This window comes from Acinonyx jubatus, chromosome E1, assembly GCF_027475565.1.
Source record: "Acinonyx jubatus isolate Ajub_Pintada_27869175 chromosome E1, VMU_Ajub_asm_v1.0, whole genome shotgun sequence".
Classification (NCBI taxonomy): domain Eukaryota; kingdom Metazoa; phylum Chordata; class Mammalia; order Carnivora; family Felidae; genus Acinonyx; species Acinonyx jubatus.
This window is the reverse complement of record NC_069397.1, coordinates 47,521,151-47,540,431: the sequence shown is the minus strand read 5'-3', so window position 1 is coordinate 47,540,431 and position 19,281 is coordinate 47,521,151. Positions and strand designations below refer to the sequence as shown.

The window sequence follows — 19,281 nt, the reverse complement described above, 5'->3', positions numbered from 1 at the left end:
ATCACAAATAAAATGAAAAGATAAGTCATAAACTGGGAGATGTTTGCACAAATGATCTGTCTCCAAAATGTGTAAAGAAGGTCTTTATAAGTTAATAAAAGAAAGAACAATACAGTTTTTTTAATGGGAAAAACTGGAGACACATTTTACTGGTGAAGAAATCTGAATGACTAATACACACATGAATGTATACTCAATCTTTTTAGAAATACGAAAAATGTAAAGTAATGCCACAGCGAGAGGGTATTTTCTGCCACCAGATTGGTACACATTAAAAATTTGCCAATAAAAGTGTCCCAGATGGAGGACCACTGGTGGGTGTATGAATCAGTACACTTTACTTTGGGAAACATTTAGTTAGTAGGGACAATAATAAAACTCACTTAAATATTATACCAGAGAAAGAGGCACATTCTTTAGTAAATAACACTGTACTATATATATACACAGCTTTTTGAAAAACAGAGGCAGCAAATTTCCAACAGGCAGCAAAGTGCACTCAATAAATATTTATTGTCTGAAGGTATATATATGAATAGTAAGTAACCATTCTCTATTTTTGGAATGGAGAAAAACCAGCCCAGAAAGTAAGTTCTTCAAGGATACACCCAAATCTGCAAATATATAAAACCCTAATTCATGAAGCAGAATTAAATATAAGGGGGAAAATAAAGGAAGGGGAAAACAGAATTCTCAAAGATGCTCAAGCTCTAATTAAGCTTCAAATTTAAAACCAAAAGCCAACAAAGCCATCTGTGACTTATTTTTACACAGCTCTACATTTACAAGCAGAGTACAAAATATTGGTTTAGCTAATTATAATGTAGCCTTTCAACGATGCAGAAGTAACTCCTATTTCATTCTCTTCATCTTTAAAAGCCATTAAATACAGAAGTTAAGGACTCATTCTGTTATCATAAATTTCCTTTCTCAAGTTGACCAAAAAAGAAAGAGTATATTGTAATGTTTAAAAGCAACAATGAACACCGTAAACAGGAATAAATCTTCTTTCTGTAATTGTTACTCATTTACAATCCATGGAGTTTGTCTCATACCCACTTTCAATACGTAATGAGAATTATCCATAGTAAAGCGTGTTCTTGAGTCTATTTGGGGGAAATAAGCAATCTATTTTCTGATTTTATAACAGCAGCCAGATGTGCTTTGAAGTTCAATGTTCCCACTTTGTAATCCACCAGTAAATGGACTTGAAGCAATCTGTAAACAGTCTTAACATTTACTTTTTTCATGCTCTTTTAGAAAATCTCTTGTTCTCTCACAATACCTCAAAAAAGAAGACCACAACAAAGAATGTCCAAAATGGAAGATAAAAAGGATTTATGTGAAACATTAAAGTCTAACGAAATATTCCACAGAAAACAATGCCAAAAAAATTAAGTTCCAATAGCAGGAATGAATCACATGACCAAACACTTCTGGCTTAAAGAGCAAATAGAAGCACGGTAATAAAATATGTCATCATTTAAACTAGACACAAATACAGATATCTGGATGCTTTCTAATGAAAACTGGCTTTTGACATTTTGTTCTGGTTAGTTTTTTAGCGGATTTGTTTGGTTGCAAAGGGTTCTGTCCGTCTATTTCTTTGGATTATTCAGGATTTTGATCAAACTGATCAAATACCCCTCACAGAATAATGTGGATCAGTTAGAGATGTTCTATGATTCCAGAAAAATAGAAAGACATTTTATACGATATTTTAGCTGCCTTACAGGAAAGGACATTTTCAAGCAATCTATTACTAACAACACAACTAAATGTTTTTAAGTCGTGGCATCAGTTAGAACTGCCAAAACCCGCTCGGTAGTTTTAAATAAATTCAGTCCTCAATGTCAAATCAATTGTGCTCCAAAATAATTTTTTAAGGCAACATTTTAGAACTTGAAAAACATTTATCCACAGAAACAATACTACAAATGAAGGCTCATTCGCTGGTCTACTCACATCTCAACATTTAGTGAGTACAAATTAGATACAGAGAGAAAGGCATAGTCCAACGGCACAAGGAAAAGCAAGTAAGCCAAAGGAACAGAACAGAAATAGACACGCACCGTCACCTGATTTATGGGACAAATAACACTGCGGTACAGCACGAAGAGTCTTTTCAATAAATGGGAGTGCCACCTTGATATACACAAGGGACCAAACAAATCTTAACTCCCTATCTTATAACATATACCGAAATCACCTCCAGATGGTATGTAATCCAAAGAGAAAAAGTCACGTAATAGAGCCGCTGGGAGAAAACAAAGAAGAACATCTTCGGAACCTTAGGACAGTCAAAGATCTTAAACAGGACACAAAACAGCACTAACCGCATGGTGAAAAACTGAGAACGTGAACTGCGTTAAAATTTAAAATTTCTGTTCAGCCAAGACACCAGTAAGAGATTGAAGGAAAGCAACAAAGTAGAAGGAAATATTCACAATACTTACTCGAAAAGGACTCTTATCCAGAACAGAAACAAGGCCCTCAGGTTATCAGTATGAAAAAGGCAAACGACCCAACGGAAAAACTGGCAAAGCCGTAGGCAGGCACTTCACTCCGAGAGGCTATCTAGACTGTCAGTGACATAAAAAAGGTCACCTCACTGGATGAGACACCAGGAAAATATATATGAACACCCCACGGTGCAGTGTCACTAACCACTCTCAAGAACGGCTGAACTTTAAGTTAAACAAACAAACAAAAACAAAACCGGACTGTCAATACCACGATGGAAGAGAAGGTAGATTAATGGGAACGGGCACATCGCTAATGAGGACGCAAATTGGCACAGTCACCTCCGAGAGACGTCTGGCAGCATCCACTGCACCAAGTGGCTTTCTGCTACACCACGAGTCACCCCAAACCTTCAAAGCTTCGCGCTACAGCCATTTTAGTTAGCTCGCAATTCTGTGGTCAGCAACGTGCTCATCTCCTGGAACAGCTCATCTCAAGTGGACTTACTCTTGTGTCTCCCACACCAGCTGCCCCCGAGCCTGATTAGGATGGTTCCCAACAGGCCAGTGAGGAGAACAGCCAGGCTCCCCACATCCCTCACAGGGAGAGTAAAGGCACATCCCCACCCGCTAACGGCTCACAGGTGTCCCCAAGCCCTCGACAGGGAGGTTCACCCCTCCCTGATGGGCCCTGGGCTCCAGGTGGGTCTGCGTGCCTCTGGGGTGCTGTCCACCCGCTGGAGCCACCCGTGGGATCCGACGCTCACGCCTGCTGACCTCGCCCAGCCCCCACTGCCTGTCCTGAGAGCTATCCCTGCACTAAGCCCACATCCCTCCCAGATCCTGCTCTGGGGCTAGGAAGCAAAGAGTCCTCACTGTTCCTTCGCTCCTGGTGGGAGTGAGGCTGTGCGGTCAGCATGCGGACGCAGGATGGGAGTGAGCAGGTGACTGGTAACCAGGATGGAAGGCCCAGAAAAGTCCTCCTCCCAGCCCCCCACCAGGCCCTCAGAAAAAGAAAAAAGAGGAAAGTTTACATAAAGATAGTCAAGCAGGAAATATATGTATCAAATATACTGACAGAGTGAGAAAGTTTCCCCAAAACTAAAGGTTACAAAGTTTAAAGAGTAAGAAAAAGATACAGGAGGAAAATTAAATTGCTAGTTGAGTAAGCGAATCTCTACTTATATTACGTATTCCTAAAAAAATACTAAGACGCTCCTGGGGAAAGAAAGAATATACTTGAGGAAAAAGCGTATTTTTAACAAAAACTAGAAGATTCAAATTCTAGAACCTCTAATGCATCTGAATGAAGGTGTCTGAAAGTCATGTCGGCAATATAAAAAAATGTACCCTCAGCATAGAAAACTAACATTAACTACCATTAACTGATCACTCACAGGAAGAAAGAGAGAAAAAAATCCATCACGCATTCTAATACAAAACTAAAATCAAAGTGAAATCTAAGCTCTTTAATACACTGGATTCTTAAATTATTCTACTGTGATCAAAAGATAGAGTTCTGCCTGATTAATGTATATACGTTATAAATATATAAAAATGCAAGACTTTCATATTTTACACTGTTAGTGCCTTCTTTGAACAATAAAAGTGTGAAAGAGAACCCAGGCAGACCTAGTTTTAAGGCATCACCTCAAAATATTTTAGATGTTTTAACTTTACTATACGAATGAAAAATTTAATCCTCTGAACAGTTACATAATCGGGCAAAGTTCTCTGTGGGCTAAGCAACGCACATCAGAAGTGCCAAATGGCTGAGGGCAAAGGCAAGTTTAAAAGGCTAGCCCAGAATTTTACTCTTCACTCTGATACCGCTTTCTGGCAAATATCAAAAAAAGAACTGTCTTTCTGGGGGATTTTCTGTGCTCTTCTCGCACACCGGTAACGCTAGGACTTCCCTCCAGTGGCAACTTCTCCTCCACCTTCAAACATAACAATGTTTTCCTTTGGACTTAATATTCCCCTCTTGTTATTAACTTTCTCTCTCTCATCTCTTTCACTAATAGGCTCCCTAAATGGCTACGAGATTCACGTTGCTTTAAATTCTCATCCATTCCCTACCTTCTTCTAATCGTGTCCCTTGCAGTAGCCAGCTGTCCTCATTCCGTCCCCTGAAAGCCCAGCTGTCCAGCCTCTGGGTGGGGACAACACCTCAAACAGCATAACCATAAATAAGATTCCAGCCCTCGAGTCTCCTAAACTCCAGACCTTGACCTCCCCAACTGGTCTGACCATCTCTTCAAACTCCACCCGTCTAAAATGAAACTTGTAACCCCTAAAATGGATTCCCCCATCTGACAGTTAACTGACAGGAAGCCAATATTCCCATTTTCTAGAAGCAAACCTTTAGGTGCCCTTCTGGTCAGCTCGCCAATCAGTCACGCAGTGTCCTTTCCCCCCCATGAAATGGCTTTTCTTTCAACCCTCTCCATCTCCACAGAAATCACCCGAGTGTGGAGTTTACCACAAACACCAAAAAGATGATGGTTCCCCTTCTCCACTTCTACCCACATCCAATATAACCTCCAAAATGCCACCAAGTCGATTTCCCTAAAGCATTCCTTTCATTAAAGACCATTATTAGTAGGAAGGGTTTTAGGTCTTTTAAAATAATAATCTGTACTGTCAGTGAAGAAGTAAGAAATAGACAATCATATATCCTGCTGGTTGCAGAAGAAACTGGTATATACCTTCTGGAAGGCTATGTACCAAGATGGGATGTAACCTAAGGAAGTACCAAATGTGTACACAAAGATCTGTAGGGAATTGTACTGCAGCATTACTTACATCAGCCACAGCCTGGGAGCAACCAAAATGTCCAGGATGTTTCAATAAGTTATGGAATACCCACCCAAAAGAGAAATTAGTGCTATCATTAATATTCATATATTTATAGAACGGTTATAAACTTCTATCAAACTCAAAACAGCACGTCGTAGAGGCACCTGGATGGCTTAGTCGGTTAAGCATACGGCTCTTGATTTTGGCTCAGGCCATGATCTCAGAGTCTGGAGACTGAGTCCCGTGTCAGGCTATGTGCTGACAGCACAGAGCCTGCATGGGATTTACTCTCTCTCTCTCTCTCTCTCTCTCTCTCTCTCCCTCAGCCCCTTCCCCTGAACGCATGTTCTTGCTCTCTCTCTAAAAATTAAAATTAAAATTAAAAAATTTAAAAAAAAATTAAAAACAGCACATAGTAAAATAGTATTTATAATGTAACCCCAATTTTGTTTAAATTTTAATTGTATAAATGCACACGGAAAAAAAAAAAGGAGAGGAGGATATCTAAAACAAAATGGTAACCCATCTCTCGGTGTTAAGATTTTCAAATATATTTTAGTCCTCTGATTTCCTACACTTTGCAAATTTTCAAATTAGAAATTATCCTACTAACCACAAAACGTGATAAAAATTGTTCTAAACCCCTTTTCATTTCCTCAAAGCACTTCAACAGCGTCATGGAAAGTGGAATGTGGAAGGAATAAATAAACCTGCAGGGCTCACTACTGCCTAAAATGTAAAGGCGAAACTGCTCAGTTTAGCCTTCAAACTCCGATACAATCCAGCCTGATTGACACTGGCCCCAACCCCCTGCTTAAGTCCCCAAGATCCAGTCATGTCCATTCACTCACACCACCACACGTGTCTCCAGGCCTGCCTCTTTCCAGTTCCCCACCTCCACACCTACCCAGATGCGTTCATGTCCCTCTCAGTCTTTGCACCTGACAACTGGTGCCCGTGACGGCGGCTCATCAGGAAATCTCCGGATATTTTTAACCCAAATGACCTTGCTTCTCCAAGTCCTCCCTCCCCTTGCCTCCAATTCAATACTCTACTCTCTAAGTCATGTTAGTATTTTACCAGATACTATCTTAAACAATTATTGAACTATGTATGTGTATATCTCCTACACCCTCGACAAGACAGCTTGTGGAGGGCAGGGACTATGTTTCTCTGGAATGTTATCTGTCTTTCCTGTTCTCTAGATCCTTCTCCCACAGTACCACCACACATCTCAATGGCTGACATCCAATAGTATTCACCAAATAGAATTAGTTCAGATGTTCTCCAAGTACAACAGGATTCTGCTACATCGATGTACATACATAAACCAAGTACTTTTTTTTTTTACCCCAAGATTCCAACTATTAAGGCGAGCTTCGATGTCGCTGTCATCCAAAGAAAGAGCAGATCTTTGGGGATGAACTTCCTGAAAGACAAAGAGAAGAGAGAAGAAGGGGTAGAGGGAAGAAGGAAGAAATAAAAAGGAAAAGGAAGGAGGGAGAGAAGGGGGGAGGGAGAGAGGAAGAGAGGGAGAGAGGCAGGGAGGAAGGGAGGGGGGAAGAAAACAGAAGAAACAGAAAACAGGACAAAATATACGTCATTCAGAGTAACGAGAGTTTCGTGTGCTTTTCTGGTAGTACCGTATTGCCCTCAGAGGGAAGGTTTATGTCATAGCTGAGGCAAAGTTCTCAATTCTAAGTAATGACTGTTTACTATAGCTGCTTAGGGCCGCAAGGTGCCTTCACAATATATTCATACAGTAACTAGATTTCCAAAAAAAAAAAAACACATCAAAAGAATATTTTAAAAATTAATCCAGATTCTTCTCTTTAAGTTCTTTTACAAAAAGTTTTAATTGTGGTATACCACAGTAGCTTTAAAGGGGGGGGGGGGAACACTTGAAAAGATGAATTATTTACAATCCTTAAAATTAGTTAACAGGGAATTTTGTGTTGATGTCCAAGAAGCTCTTTGTTCTTAAATTAATTCCCATTCATACACTGAATATAAAGAGAAATAAGCTTTGGAGTCACAGCATGAGAACACAATTATGGCGAAATTCTACTTTTTTTAAAAATTAAAATTGCATGGTTTTTTTCCCTCTCATATAACTTATTACACATTTATCAAAGCAGATTAAAACTACAATTAACTGAGGACAGCCTAAAATCTGTGCCCAGAAATGGACAATAATCTGGGAGCTCTAGAAACTTAGAAAGGTAAATCTATTTAAAATAATAATGTATACATTACAGTACAGCCAAAAAATGCATTCTGAAGTTAAATTTGTTGGCACAGCATTTCCACATTTTTAGAACACCTCATTACTAATAAATAAACCTATTTACCTATGATCATTTAAATTATCTGAAGTGATGAAAAATATACTAAAATGTTCTCCATATTTTATTGTCTCCAAATTTCTAATGAACAAAATGTTGAATTTATTTTATATACTATATTTAAACTCATTATTGTTTCGATTGGCCCCCTGTTTCTTGTATGTTTTTCTCTGTGAACAAAAATGTCTTCAGAAAGACATAAAACACCTACCTGCCTTGTTTTATTGTGAATAAATGTAACGGTTCATAAAAAAACCCGCAGATATTTAAAATGTGCTGCCCTGAAAGTATTCCCCAAAGTTCCAAACTATCACTGGAGAAAATGCAGTGAGTTAGGTTTAGAGCACAGCCACGCATCACACATGATCTCCTTGTTAAAAGTCATGTAACTCAAGACAAGCCAGAGTTACGCAAGAAAGGCCATAGTAAGCAGGCAAAATTCTTCTCTTTAGGAAGCTAACTGGAATGCTCATTGCACCTTATTCAAACCAAAACTCTGTTAAGCAGTTAGATGTAAGAGGCGTTCACATTTCAGAATATAAACAGTTCACCTTCAGCAGAAAGGCAGTATCCCCCACTTAACTACAAATTAATCCCAGTTTCTTAACTCTGACCACTGGGTGGTCTCTCTCTCTCTCTCTCTCTCTCTCTCTCTCTCTCTCACACACACACACACACACACACACACACACACACACACACACGGAGTAAAAGGGAAAAGCAAAAAAAAAAAAAAAAAACAACTAAAAAAATGAAGTCTTCCAAAGTTATTCTCCAATGCACAAAAGCAACAATACACATGATATCTCAGAATCATCGAGAAACCACAAGGAGCACTGTGGAATTTACCAAACACACCATTTTCTTTGACATCAGGGTGTTCACCAAAACCTTCAGACTTCATTCAAACACCCACTGTTTTAAAGTAATTGTTAGAACTTTGACAAACATGAAACTAAAAATTTGTAGAGTTATTTTAAAGTAACAAACAAACAAACAAAAGTAGAATCTGATCTTACACAACTCTTTGGGGTAATATTTTGTCCATCTTCTCTGGAGGTTGGACTCACAGAATGTGATCTTGTTTGGAGCTTCGCAGTGTATTGGTTCCTACTAATAGACCAAAATAATAACAATCAGAATGGGGGGAATACAGAGGACAAAGGGGGCATTTAAATCTGGGATTGCCAATTTTTTTCTTTTGGAAATAAGATGATTGTTTATATTTACCAATGATACTTCCATGGCAGAGAAAAAAGAAATGCAAATAACGACCATTTATTATTTCTCACATTTTATTTTTATTTAGATTTAAGTATAAATAAAACATCACCTAAATGCCACGTGCCTGCTCACAAACAAATGCTATTTTTAAGTGGGACTACAATAAACTAAATGTATTTAAATCTTTTCTCCTTCCTCCCGCTCTTCCAAGTATAGAATAAGAAAAAAAAAATGAAGCATATACTCTCAAAGAGGATAATCATTTTAAAAGGTTTGTAAGTTTTATTGGATTCATGCTGCACACCAAGATGAAGGCTTAAAATATATAAAATGAAAAAATTCTCATGTAGCTGAAAATTTGGATTAATTTGAAACTATGTCAGAAACTACAGATAAATCAGTCTTAAATTTAAAATACACCATGTTAATTCAGGTAAAATGTTATAAGTACAGTACAAATAGGAAAATAGTTTAAGCTTCCAAATGAATTTCAACAAAAAGACTTTCCTCCAATATAAAATATAGTATAAAATATTATACTCAATATTCTACTTTAGCCTGGAGTCTCTCATATATTTTTATTCAAGCTACTTCAATGAAAGTTTCATTATTAGGAATATCTATCCTCTGAACGGCTCCTTCAAGATACATGAAATGGAAACTAACCATTAAAGAATGAATTAAAGTCACTAACTTTTAACCACAAGCCCTATCAGGATTCCCTTCACAAATATTGGTCCATTTTAGGTATATTCCCAAAGACAGAATTATAACTAAAAAAGACAAGATGACAATGAATGTGTTTTTTGGAAGTAACAATGAAAGAATAACGTTCCGTAGACAAGTCACTAAGTAATGTCAAATGTCTGAAAGAGCTGTTTTAAAGAGAGCTATTAATTTTTTACACCCCTACTCAATATCCCAGATATCCAAACACTTAAAAACTAATGAGAAAAATAGATAAAGCAATAGGCTGAGAATAATTTCATTAGCCCATGTGCTTTAGCTGACATAAACATTTAAAACTCAGGATGTGGGAAGAGGCAACCTGATACATCATACTAAGCAGTGGCCTGTTCTTCTTTAAGAATAGATTAAACAATCATAAAAAGAGCTATACTTAAAAATTGAAAAATGCTTAAATATTAAAAGAAATTCTCATAGAAAATATGAATAAAAAAAGAGGATGGAACCATTTATCTATTTATTACACAGGGTGCATACATAAAACAACATATCCTTTCAGTTCACTTGTAGCTGTCCTCTGTACCAATTTACCCTTTTTCCCTTCACAATAAATTTTCAAAATAAGTTACTAGGCCCATGTCCTAACCTGACGTATACTTGTCAATCAACTACAATCTGATTTCCACTCAACCTAAAAGTGCTGGACACTATCAACGATCTCCTAGTTGCTCAAGCAGATGAACTATCTGTCCTCACCCTAGTTGATCTCACTGAACATTAGGAACAGTGTTTACAAGATGTCACATCTACTGGCTCCCTAGAACCATTCTTCCCTGATTTTCATTTGATCCTTCAGAAATCTCCTTTATAATAACCTTCAGTAGCCTTTCCTTCCCTGCCTACCCCATGCATCTCAGAGTTCTGTGTCAAACCTTATTTATTTTCCCTTTTACATGCATTCCTTCTGGACAATCCAAACTGCTAATAAAACTGCTATTAGCTTTTCAAATAACAAGGAGCTTGGATTACCAGGTCTGTATCTCCAGCCCAAATTGCTCTTTCTCAGCCTCAAACCCTATTACAAGTACAAACTGAAAAGCCCTACTTACAATTCAATGTGTCCAAAACTACATTCATTATATTGTCCCTAAAACATGCTCCAGTTCAGGCCAAGGAAAGCAGAGGCGCTGCTGAAGCCAGCTTCTGGTGAAGGCAGCTGAGACGACTAAAGAAGGAGGCCATATCATTGCTAAGATCTGGCAGGCACAAGAGACACAGGGCGTTAGGCACAGAAGTTTCGTTCCTTGCCACTGAGACTGTCTCCTACTGGAAACACCATTAACTGAAACTCCAAGTAGATAGAAAGCTCGAATTCACAGTGACGGGGCTGGAGGTCAGGGTGACAGGGGAACAGAGGGTAGGGGACAAAGCTCAGCCCTGTAAGCCTCTTTAGGAAGAATAGCAATAGATGTCTACCATGCAGACTAGCTCGTAGACAGCCTACAATTGGGACCTGGGACATGATTACAGGAGCTCATGCTTATGCTACTTGCGCCATTTAGAAGAGAACTGTGGCTTGATCAATTTCAGGGTGCTGAAACCAACACAGAAAGAAAAGCTTCCGCACATTAGTAAGACCCAGGCATGCCCATGCCTTTTTACTCCGTGGAAGGAGTAAAACTGTAGGAAAAATAAACTCTTCCCTTTCACTTTTTCCTAAAGCTGTAGTATTTTGACAAGAACCCAGAACCACTCTCTCAGCATAATGCGTGATTCCAAATACCAGAGAAACAAAGACTTGTCTCCTTAAAGATAAAGAGATAAGACACAAGATACGTAAGATTTACACCTAAAGGAAGACCAATCAAATGTCTTCCTGCAAAACTTATTATGTATATGTAAAGGGAAACTTCTAAATGTAATTTTTTTAAGTAGGCTTCATACCCTGCATGGAGCCCCATTCTGCACTTGAACTCACAACTCTGAGATCAAGACCTGAGCTGAGATCAAGAGTCGGATGCTCAACTGACTGAGTCACCCAGGTGCCCCTAAATGTAATTTTGTGTTTCCAATGTCATTCAAGTGGATATTTCAGATGTAAAAAGGAAATGAACAATCTGTGGTCATAAAAATGTGCTTACAAATAAAAAACATGATTACCAAATTTTAAAATCATAATGGAAGAAGAGACTAACACATTAAATATAGTATAAAATCAAATCAGCAAATTATAAAATTAGTTCAAGAAATATTCAGATAACACGAAGGAAAACATAAAGGGATGATTACATTAAGTGAAAATGCAAGAGATAAGGTAGAAAGATTCATAATCTCTGACATCGAAATAATAGGAATTCCAGAAGGAGCAAATAAAACGGAAACTCAGGATAGTTACTAAAAGAAATAGTAGGGACAGTGCCAGTCAAGACTACATCAAAGAGCCTAAAAGAAGAACTTACGGTATCACTTTTAGACAGAACAAAAATGTGATGCCATGAAAAGGATGAAAACTGAAGGTCTGCCAGGCTCTGGTTCCACAAACAACTAGAGACAGCAGCAAGTGTGACTCTGGAGAAGTAGAAAGCAATCAAAGTTCCCCTAAGTAGAGGAAGAAAGTCAAACCTGCCAGGGGCGCCTGGGTGGCTCAGTCGGTTGAGCGTCTGACTTCGGCTCAGGTCATGATCTCGCGGTCTGTGAGTTCGAGCCCCGCGTCCAGCTCTGTGCTGACAGCTCACAGCCTGGAGCCTGCTTCCAATTCTGTGTCTCCCTCTGTCTCTGCCCCCTCCCCCGCTCATGCTCTGTCTCTCTCTCTCTCTCTCTCTCTCTCTCTCTCTCTAAGCATTAAAAAAAGAAAGAAAGAAAGTCAAACCTGCCAAGAATGCGGAGGCAGGAACAGGCTTCCCTGCTCTTAGAGGAAGCTGAAAATCAGTGCTGGTTCTGAAAGGGATGGCTTATAAGACGATGTATGCCTAGTAGAGGCAAAGGACACAGCCACGGCCTCAAAACTAAGCAATCAGACAAGTTCCAGGTGAGAGGGACAGAGTTCAAAATGAACAGAGAGACACTTGATTCTCCAAATTCCCACAAACAGGAGGCAGGCTGGGAAAACTACTACCCTTAAAGCAAATCATTCCTTCTGGTAAAAAAAAAAAAAAAAGAAAAAAGAAAAAAAAAGATAATTCAGAGGGAAGAGCAAAGAGCCACGAAGAACACTCCCGGGGAAGGAGCATTAAACCCTAATCAAGATACAGGCAATAAATGCCTGGCTAGATTTCAGAATTGCCAGAGAATTGCCATCACTCCTTCTCCCATTCCGCGTCTCCGAATGGAATTCTCCAGGCCCTCTATCACCACCGTGGGTTGGCTGTATGGCTGGCAGGGGGACAGAACGTCACTCTTTTCGTCCACAGGTGTTTAGATTGGAAGAAGCCGCACCAAGGAAGCCTCAGCTACACCTGCATGTGATTTTTATTACGTGCGTTGAGGTACAATTTATGGACAATAAAACTGGATCCACTTAAAACGTAGAGTTTGAGGACTTTTGACAAATACCTGTATAACCACCACAATAAAGACACGGATTCCCATCACACCCAAAAGTTCTCTCGAGCTCCTTTGTTAATAGATCTATTCCCTCCTGCAAACCCAGACAACCTCCATTTAGTAGAATCTCATGTATATGTAATCAAACAGTATGTACATTTTTATGTCTGGCTTCTCTCACTGAGGAAAATGTTTTTCAGATTCAGCCATATTGTTACGTGTATTCAAAGTTCATTTTCGTTTATTGATTAGTGGTATTCCATTATATGAACGAACCATAATTTGTGTATTTATTCATGTGCTGATGGACATGTAGATGGTCTCCACATTTCAGATACTATGAATAAAGCTGCTATGAACACTCTAGTTCAAGAGTTTATGTGGAATAAGTTTTCATTTCTCTTGACTAAACGTCTAGGAATAGAACTGTGGGGTCACATGGTATGGTATCTTAAACTTTCTAAGAAACTTTCTAAGATCCGGATCCCTGATCCAGAACGCCGCTGACCATCTTTACAAGTATATACATTAGCCACTCATATACTTTCTTTTGTCTGTAAAATCTTTTGCACGCTGGTTGGGTTGTCCACTTTTCCTTGAATTCTAAGAGTTCTTCACATATTCTAGACACAAGTTCTGTGTCAGATTATATGTATTTAGAATATTTTCTCTCGTTTTGTGCCTTGCCAGGTGAGTTTCCAAATGGTGTTTTTCAAAGAAAGAAAGTTTCAATTTTGATAGTCCAGTTTATAACTTATTTCTTCATTGTTTGTGTCTTTTTATGTCCTATTTTAGAAATCTTTGCCTACTCCTAGGTCACAATGATTTTCGGTTTTTTCTAAAAGTTCTCTAGTGTTTAGCATTTTCATTTAAGTCTAAAACCCATTTGATTTTTCTCCCATGTGGATATGCAGTTGTTCCCCCCATAATTTGATTTAATTCCTTTCTTCGTTTAATTCCATTGTCATCTTTGTGGAAAATCAATGGATTTTCAATCGGTATGTGCAGATGTATTTCTAGAACTGGTTCAAATTCTAGAATATGTCCTAATCTCTGGCTTTATCCATCCTTTCCCAACACTGCTATCTTTATTACTGTAGCTTTAATTCTAAAAATTAGGAACGTTAAGTCCTCTTTTTTTTCTTTCTTTATAATTGCTTTGGTTTCTCATGGATAACTTAAATCAAGCAGAGGAAGTTCCCCTCCATTCCTAATTCGCTGAGGGTTTTTATCATGGTTGGCTTTCGCATTTTTGTTAAATGCTTTTTCTGCATCTACTGAGATGATGACATGATTTTTCCTTCTTAAAATACATAGATTTCCAAGTGCCAAAACCCCTCATGTTCCTGGGATTAAACCTCATACATTCATGATATAATATCCTTTTTATCCTTTTTCTGGATACAATTTGCTAATTCAGAGTGTTTAAATCTATGTTCATGAGGGAATACTGGTATGCAGTTTTATGTTCTTATGTCGTCTTTGTCTTCTTTTGGAAACAAAGTGATACTGACTTAACAAAATCAGTTGGGAAGCAGTCCCTCTTTCTATTTCCTGAAAAAATTTCATGCAGGATGATATTTCTTCCATAAAAGCCTGATAAAATTCACCAACAAAGCCATCTGGGCCTGGAGATTTCTTTGTGGGAAGGTGGTTAATTATGAATTAAGTTTCCTTGGTAGATAATAGGGCGACTCAAATTTCCCATTTCTTCTTGAGTCAGTATTAGTTTTGTGTCTTTCAGGGAATGTGTCTACTTCATTCAAGTTTTCAGTGGTAGAAGGTGGTTTATATTATTCTCATTATATTCTTAATGTGTACAAGATCCATATGGAGTCTCCTTTTCATTCCTGATACTGTTATTTTGTGTTTTCTCTTAATTTTTTTTTATTTTTAATTGTGGCAAAATACATGTAACATAAAATTTACTGTCTCAACCAATTTTTTTTTGAGAGAGAGAGGCAGAGCAGGGGAGGGGCAGAGAGAGAGAGAGAGAAAGAAAGAATCCCAAGCAGGCTCTGCACTCAGTGCAGAACCCAAGTGGGGCTCGATGCCATGTCCCTGAGATCATATCCCGAGCCGAAATCAAGAGCTGGACAAGAGCCCAGCCAACTGGGCCGCCCAGCCACCCCAGGGGTCTTAATAATTTTTAAGCATACAGTTCAGTAGCATTAAGTCCGCTCACATTGTTGTGCACCCATCACTACCATCCATCTCTACAACGTTTTCATCTTCCCAAACTGAAACTCTGTACTCACTAAACAATACCCCATTCCCCTCTCCCTGTAGCCATTAGTAAACACCATTTTACTTTCTGCCTCTACGAATCAGACTACTTTAGGTACCTCGCAAAAGTGCGAACATACAGTATTTGTCTTTTTTGTCACTAGCTTATTTCCCTTAGCATATCTTCAAGTTTCATCCATGTTGTAACATGTGTCAGAATTTCCTTCCTTCTCAAGGCTCATTCATATTCCACTGTATGTATATACCACAGTTTGTTTCCATCCATCCACTGATGAAGACGTGGAATTCTTCCACCTTTTGGCTAGTGCAAATAATGATACCATGAACATGTCAGGTCCTGTTTTCAATTCTTTGGTATAAATACCCAGAAGAGGAACTGGTAGATCAGATGGTAACTATTTCTAGTTTATGTGAGGAGCTGCCATACTATTTTCCACAGTTACCCCATTTTGCATTCCCACCAAGAGTGCTCAAGGGTCCCAATTTCTCCACATCCTTGCTAACATTTAATTTGTTTGTTTGTTTATAGTAGCCATACTAATAGGTGTGAGGTGGTATCTCATTATGGTTTGTTGGAGAGAGAGAGAGAGAGAGAGAGAGAGAGAGAGAGAGAGAGAGAGAGAATCACAAGCAGACTCCACACTCAGAGCAGAGTCTGACACAGGGATTGATCCCATGACCATGAGGTTATGACCTAGTCAAAGAAATCAAGAGTCAGACACTCAACCAACTGAGCCACCCAGGTGCCCCTCTCATTATGGTTTTGATTGGCATTTCCAAAATGATTATTATGATTATTGACGTTGAGCATCTTTTCATGTGTTTACTGGCCATTTGTACATCTTCTTTGGAGAAATGTCTATTCAAGTTTTTTTGCCCATTTTTTGACCGAGTTGTTATTTCATTGTTGTCATTGAGTTGTAGAAGTTTCTTACATATTCTGAATATTAACTGTTTTTCAGATGTATGATTTGCAAATACTTTCTCCCACTGCATAGGTTGTCTCGTCATTCTTTTGACTGCATCCTTTGATAGACACAAATTTTCCATTTTGATATAACTCAATTCATCATCTTTTTTCTTTTGTTGTCTGTGCTTTTGGTGTCATATCCAGTAAATCATTGTCAAATCCACTGTCATGAAGCTTTTCCCCTATATTTTCAACTAAGAGCTTTATAGTTGTAGCTCTTATGTTTAGGTCTTTGATCCATTTTGAGTTAATTTTTACATATAGTGTAAGGTAAAAGTCCAACATCATTCTTTTGCATGTGTTTTGCATCCAGTTTTCCCAGCACAATTTGTTGAAAAAAAAATTGTCCTTTTCCTATTGAATGGTCTTGGCACCTTGTCAAAAAATAATTTGATCATATATGTAAGAGTTTATTTCTGGGGTCTCTATTCTACTCTATTATTCTATGTATGTCTGTCTTTATGCCAATACCACACTATTTTGATTACTGTGGCTTTGCAATAAATTTTGAAATTAGGAAGTATGAGTATTCCAGTTTTGTTCTTTTCCAAGACTGTTTTGGCCATTCATTGTCCCTTGAGGCTCCATACAGATTTTACAATGTATTTTTGTATTTCTGAAAACAAACACAAACAAACAGAAAAACATGCCACTGGAATCTTGATAGGTACTGCATGGGATCCATTTATCACTTTGAGTAGTATTGACCATATCTTAACATGTTAAGTCTTCCATGAACACTAGGATGTGTTTCCATTTACTAGTGTCTTCTTTAATTTCGTAGTTTTTCAGTGTACAAGGCTTTTGCCTCCTTGATTAAGTTTATTCCTTAGTATTTTATTCTTTTTGATGCTATTGTAAATGGAATTATTTTCTTAATTTGTCAGATTGTTTACTGTCAGGATATAAAAAATGAAACTGATTTTTGTGTGTCGGTTTTTTATCCTGATGCTTTGTTGAATTTATTAGTTCTAACAGTTTTGTATGGAATACATACATATTCTATGTATATTTTATGTACATATTCTATGTATAAGATCATGTCATCTGTGAACAGAGATGATTTTACTTCTTCTTTTCCGATTTGGATGCCTTTTATTTATTTTTCTTGCCTAATCGCTCTGGCGATTAGAAAGTCTTTGTCTTTCTCCATTAAGTATGATGTTAGTGATCAGTTTTTCATATACGGCCTATTATTTTGAAGTAGCTTCCTTCTATTCCTAGTTTATTAAGTATTTTTATCATGAAAGGGTATTAAATTTTGTCCGATGCTTTTTCTGCATCGTTTGAGATGATCATGTGGCTTTTTCAATCATTCTGTTAACGCAGTGTACTATACTGACTGAGTTTCATATGTTGAATTCTCATCGCATTCCAGGAATATCCCACTTGGTCATGGTGTATAATCTTTTTAATGTGCTGCTGAATTCTGTTTGCTAGTTGTTGTTTCTTTTCTTTGCTGGTTTTGTTTTGTTGGGGTTTTTTTGGTTTTGTTGAAGATTTTTACATAAATATTCATCAGGGAAACTGGTCGGTAGTTTTCCAGTAGTGTCTTTGTCTGGCTTTGGTATCAGGGTAATGCTGACCTCATGCGATGAATTTGAAAGTGCTTCCTCTTTTTCAATTTTTGGAAGAGTCTGAGGAGGATTGGTGTTAAATATTCTTTGGATGCTCAGTAGAATTCACCCATGAAGCCATCTGGTCCTAGGCTTTTCTTTGTTGGGAGCTTTTTGAATATTCCTTTAATAACCTTACCAGTTACAGGTCTTTTCAGATTTTATTTCTTCGTGATTCAGTCTTGGTAGACTGTTTCTAGTAATTTGTCCATTTCATCTGGTTTATCCAATTTGTCGGCATACATCTACTCATCATACCTATAATCCTTTTTATTTCTGTAAAATCAGTTGTAATACTCCCCCCGTTCTTTTCTGATTTCAGTTGAGTCTTCTTTCTTTTTAAGCAATTCAGCTAAAGGTTTTTCAATTTTGTTGATTTTTTTCTGAATAAAACAACTCTTGGTTTCATTTTTTTCTAATATTTTTTCATTCTCCATTTTGTTTATTTCTGCTCTAGTTTTTATTATTTCCTTTCTTCTGCTATCTTTGGAGTTTGTTCTTCTTTTTCTAGTTCCTTAAGATGTAAACTTAGGTTGTCCATGTGAGATCTTTATTCTTTTTTAATGCAAGCTTTTACAACCTTAAGTCTCCCTCTTACTGCTTTCACAGAATCTCCTAAGTTTTGGTACATTGTGTTTTCATTTCCATTTATCTCAAGATATTTTCTAATATCCCTTTTGATTTCTTCTTTGACTCACTGCTTGCTTAGAGTGAGTTATTTAATTCCACACATTTGGGAATTTTCCAGTTTCACTATTAACTTCTAGTTTCCCTATATTTTGCTCAGAAAAAAAATACTCTGTGTGATTTCAATTTTTAAAATGTTATTAAGACTCTTTTGTGGCCTATCACATGATTTACCCTGGAGAATATTCCATGTGTACTTGAAACTATTCCATGTGTACTTGTGTTGGGTGGAATGCTTTGTATATGTCTGTTTGGTCCAATTGGTCTATATAGTACTGTTCAAACCTTCTATTTCTTTATTGATCTTCTGATTGTTCTATCCATTGTTGAATGTGGGAATGCGGGGTACTAAAGTTTCTTACTATTACTCTAGAGCGATTTCTCCCTTCAGTTCTGCCAATGTTGGTCTCATATATTTAGGACTTCTGATGTTTGGTGCATGTATTTTATAATTGTATCTTCTTGGTGAATTGACCCTTTTATCATAATATACGTCCTTCTGTTTCATAGCTGTTTTTTACTGAAAGTCCATTTTTTATGATATACAGTCACCTCTGCTCTCCTTCGGTTTCTCTTTACATGAAATATCTTTTTCTATTCTTTCACTTTCAACCTGTGTGTGGGTGTGTGTGTCCTTAGATCTAAAGTGAGTCTCCTGTAAACAGCATAGAGTTGAATACTGGCATTTTTTATACATTCTG

At 37.6% G+C, this 19,281-nt stretch overlaps 1 protein-coding gene across 13 annotated transcripts in view; it reads right to left on the bottom strand.

Annotated features, from left to right (window-relative positions):
* Window positions 1-19,281, bottom strand: part of CEP112 (centrosomal protein 112) — a 468,883-nt gene that overhangs the window by 419,058 nt on the left and 30,544 nt on the right. For 9 of the 13 annotated variants that reach the window (XR_003416799.2, XR_008294088.1, XM_027048061.2 and 6 more), the window contains 2 exons: window positions 8,626-8,719; window positions 6,613-6,690 (listed from right to left, as the gene is read on the bottom strand). The exons of 1 other annotated variant lie outside the window; for it this stretch is intronic. Coding sequence is in view for 8 of the 12 variants with exons in the window: in XM_027048061.2 (XP_026903862.2) it covers window positions 6,613-6,690; window positions 8,626-8,719 (172 nt within the window). In the remaining 4 variants the exon portion in view is untranslated. Of the gene's footprint in view, window positions 1-2,456; window positions 2,540-4,541; window positions 6,481-6,612; window positions 6,691-8,625; window positions 8,720-19,281 lie in introns of those variants that run through there. 3 more of the 13 variants (XM_027048063.2, XM_027048068.2, XM_027048070.2) reach the window with 3 other exon arrangements.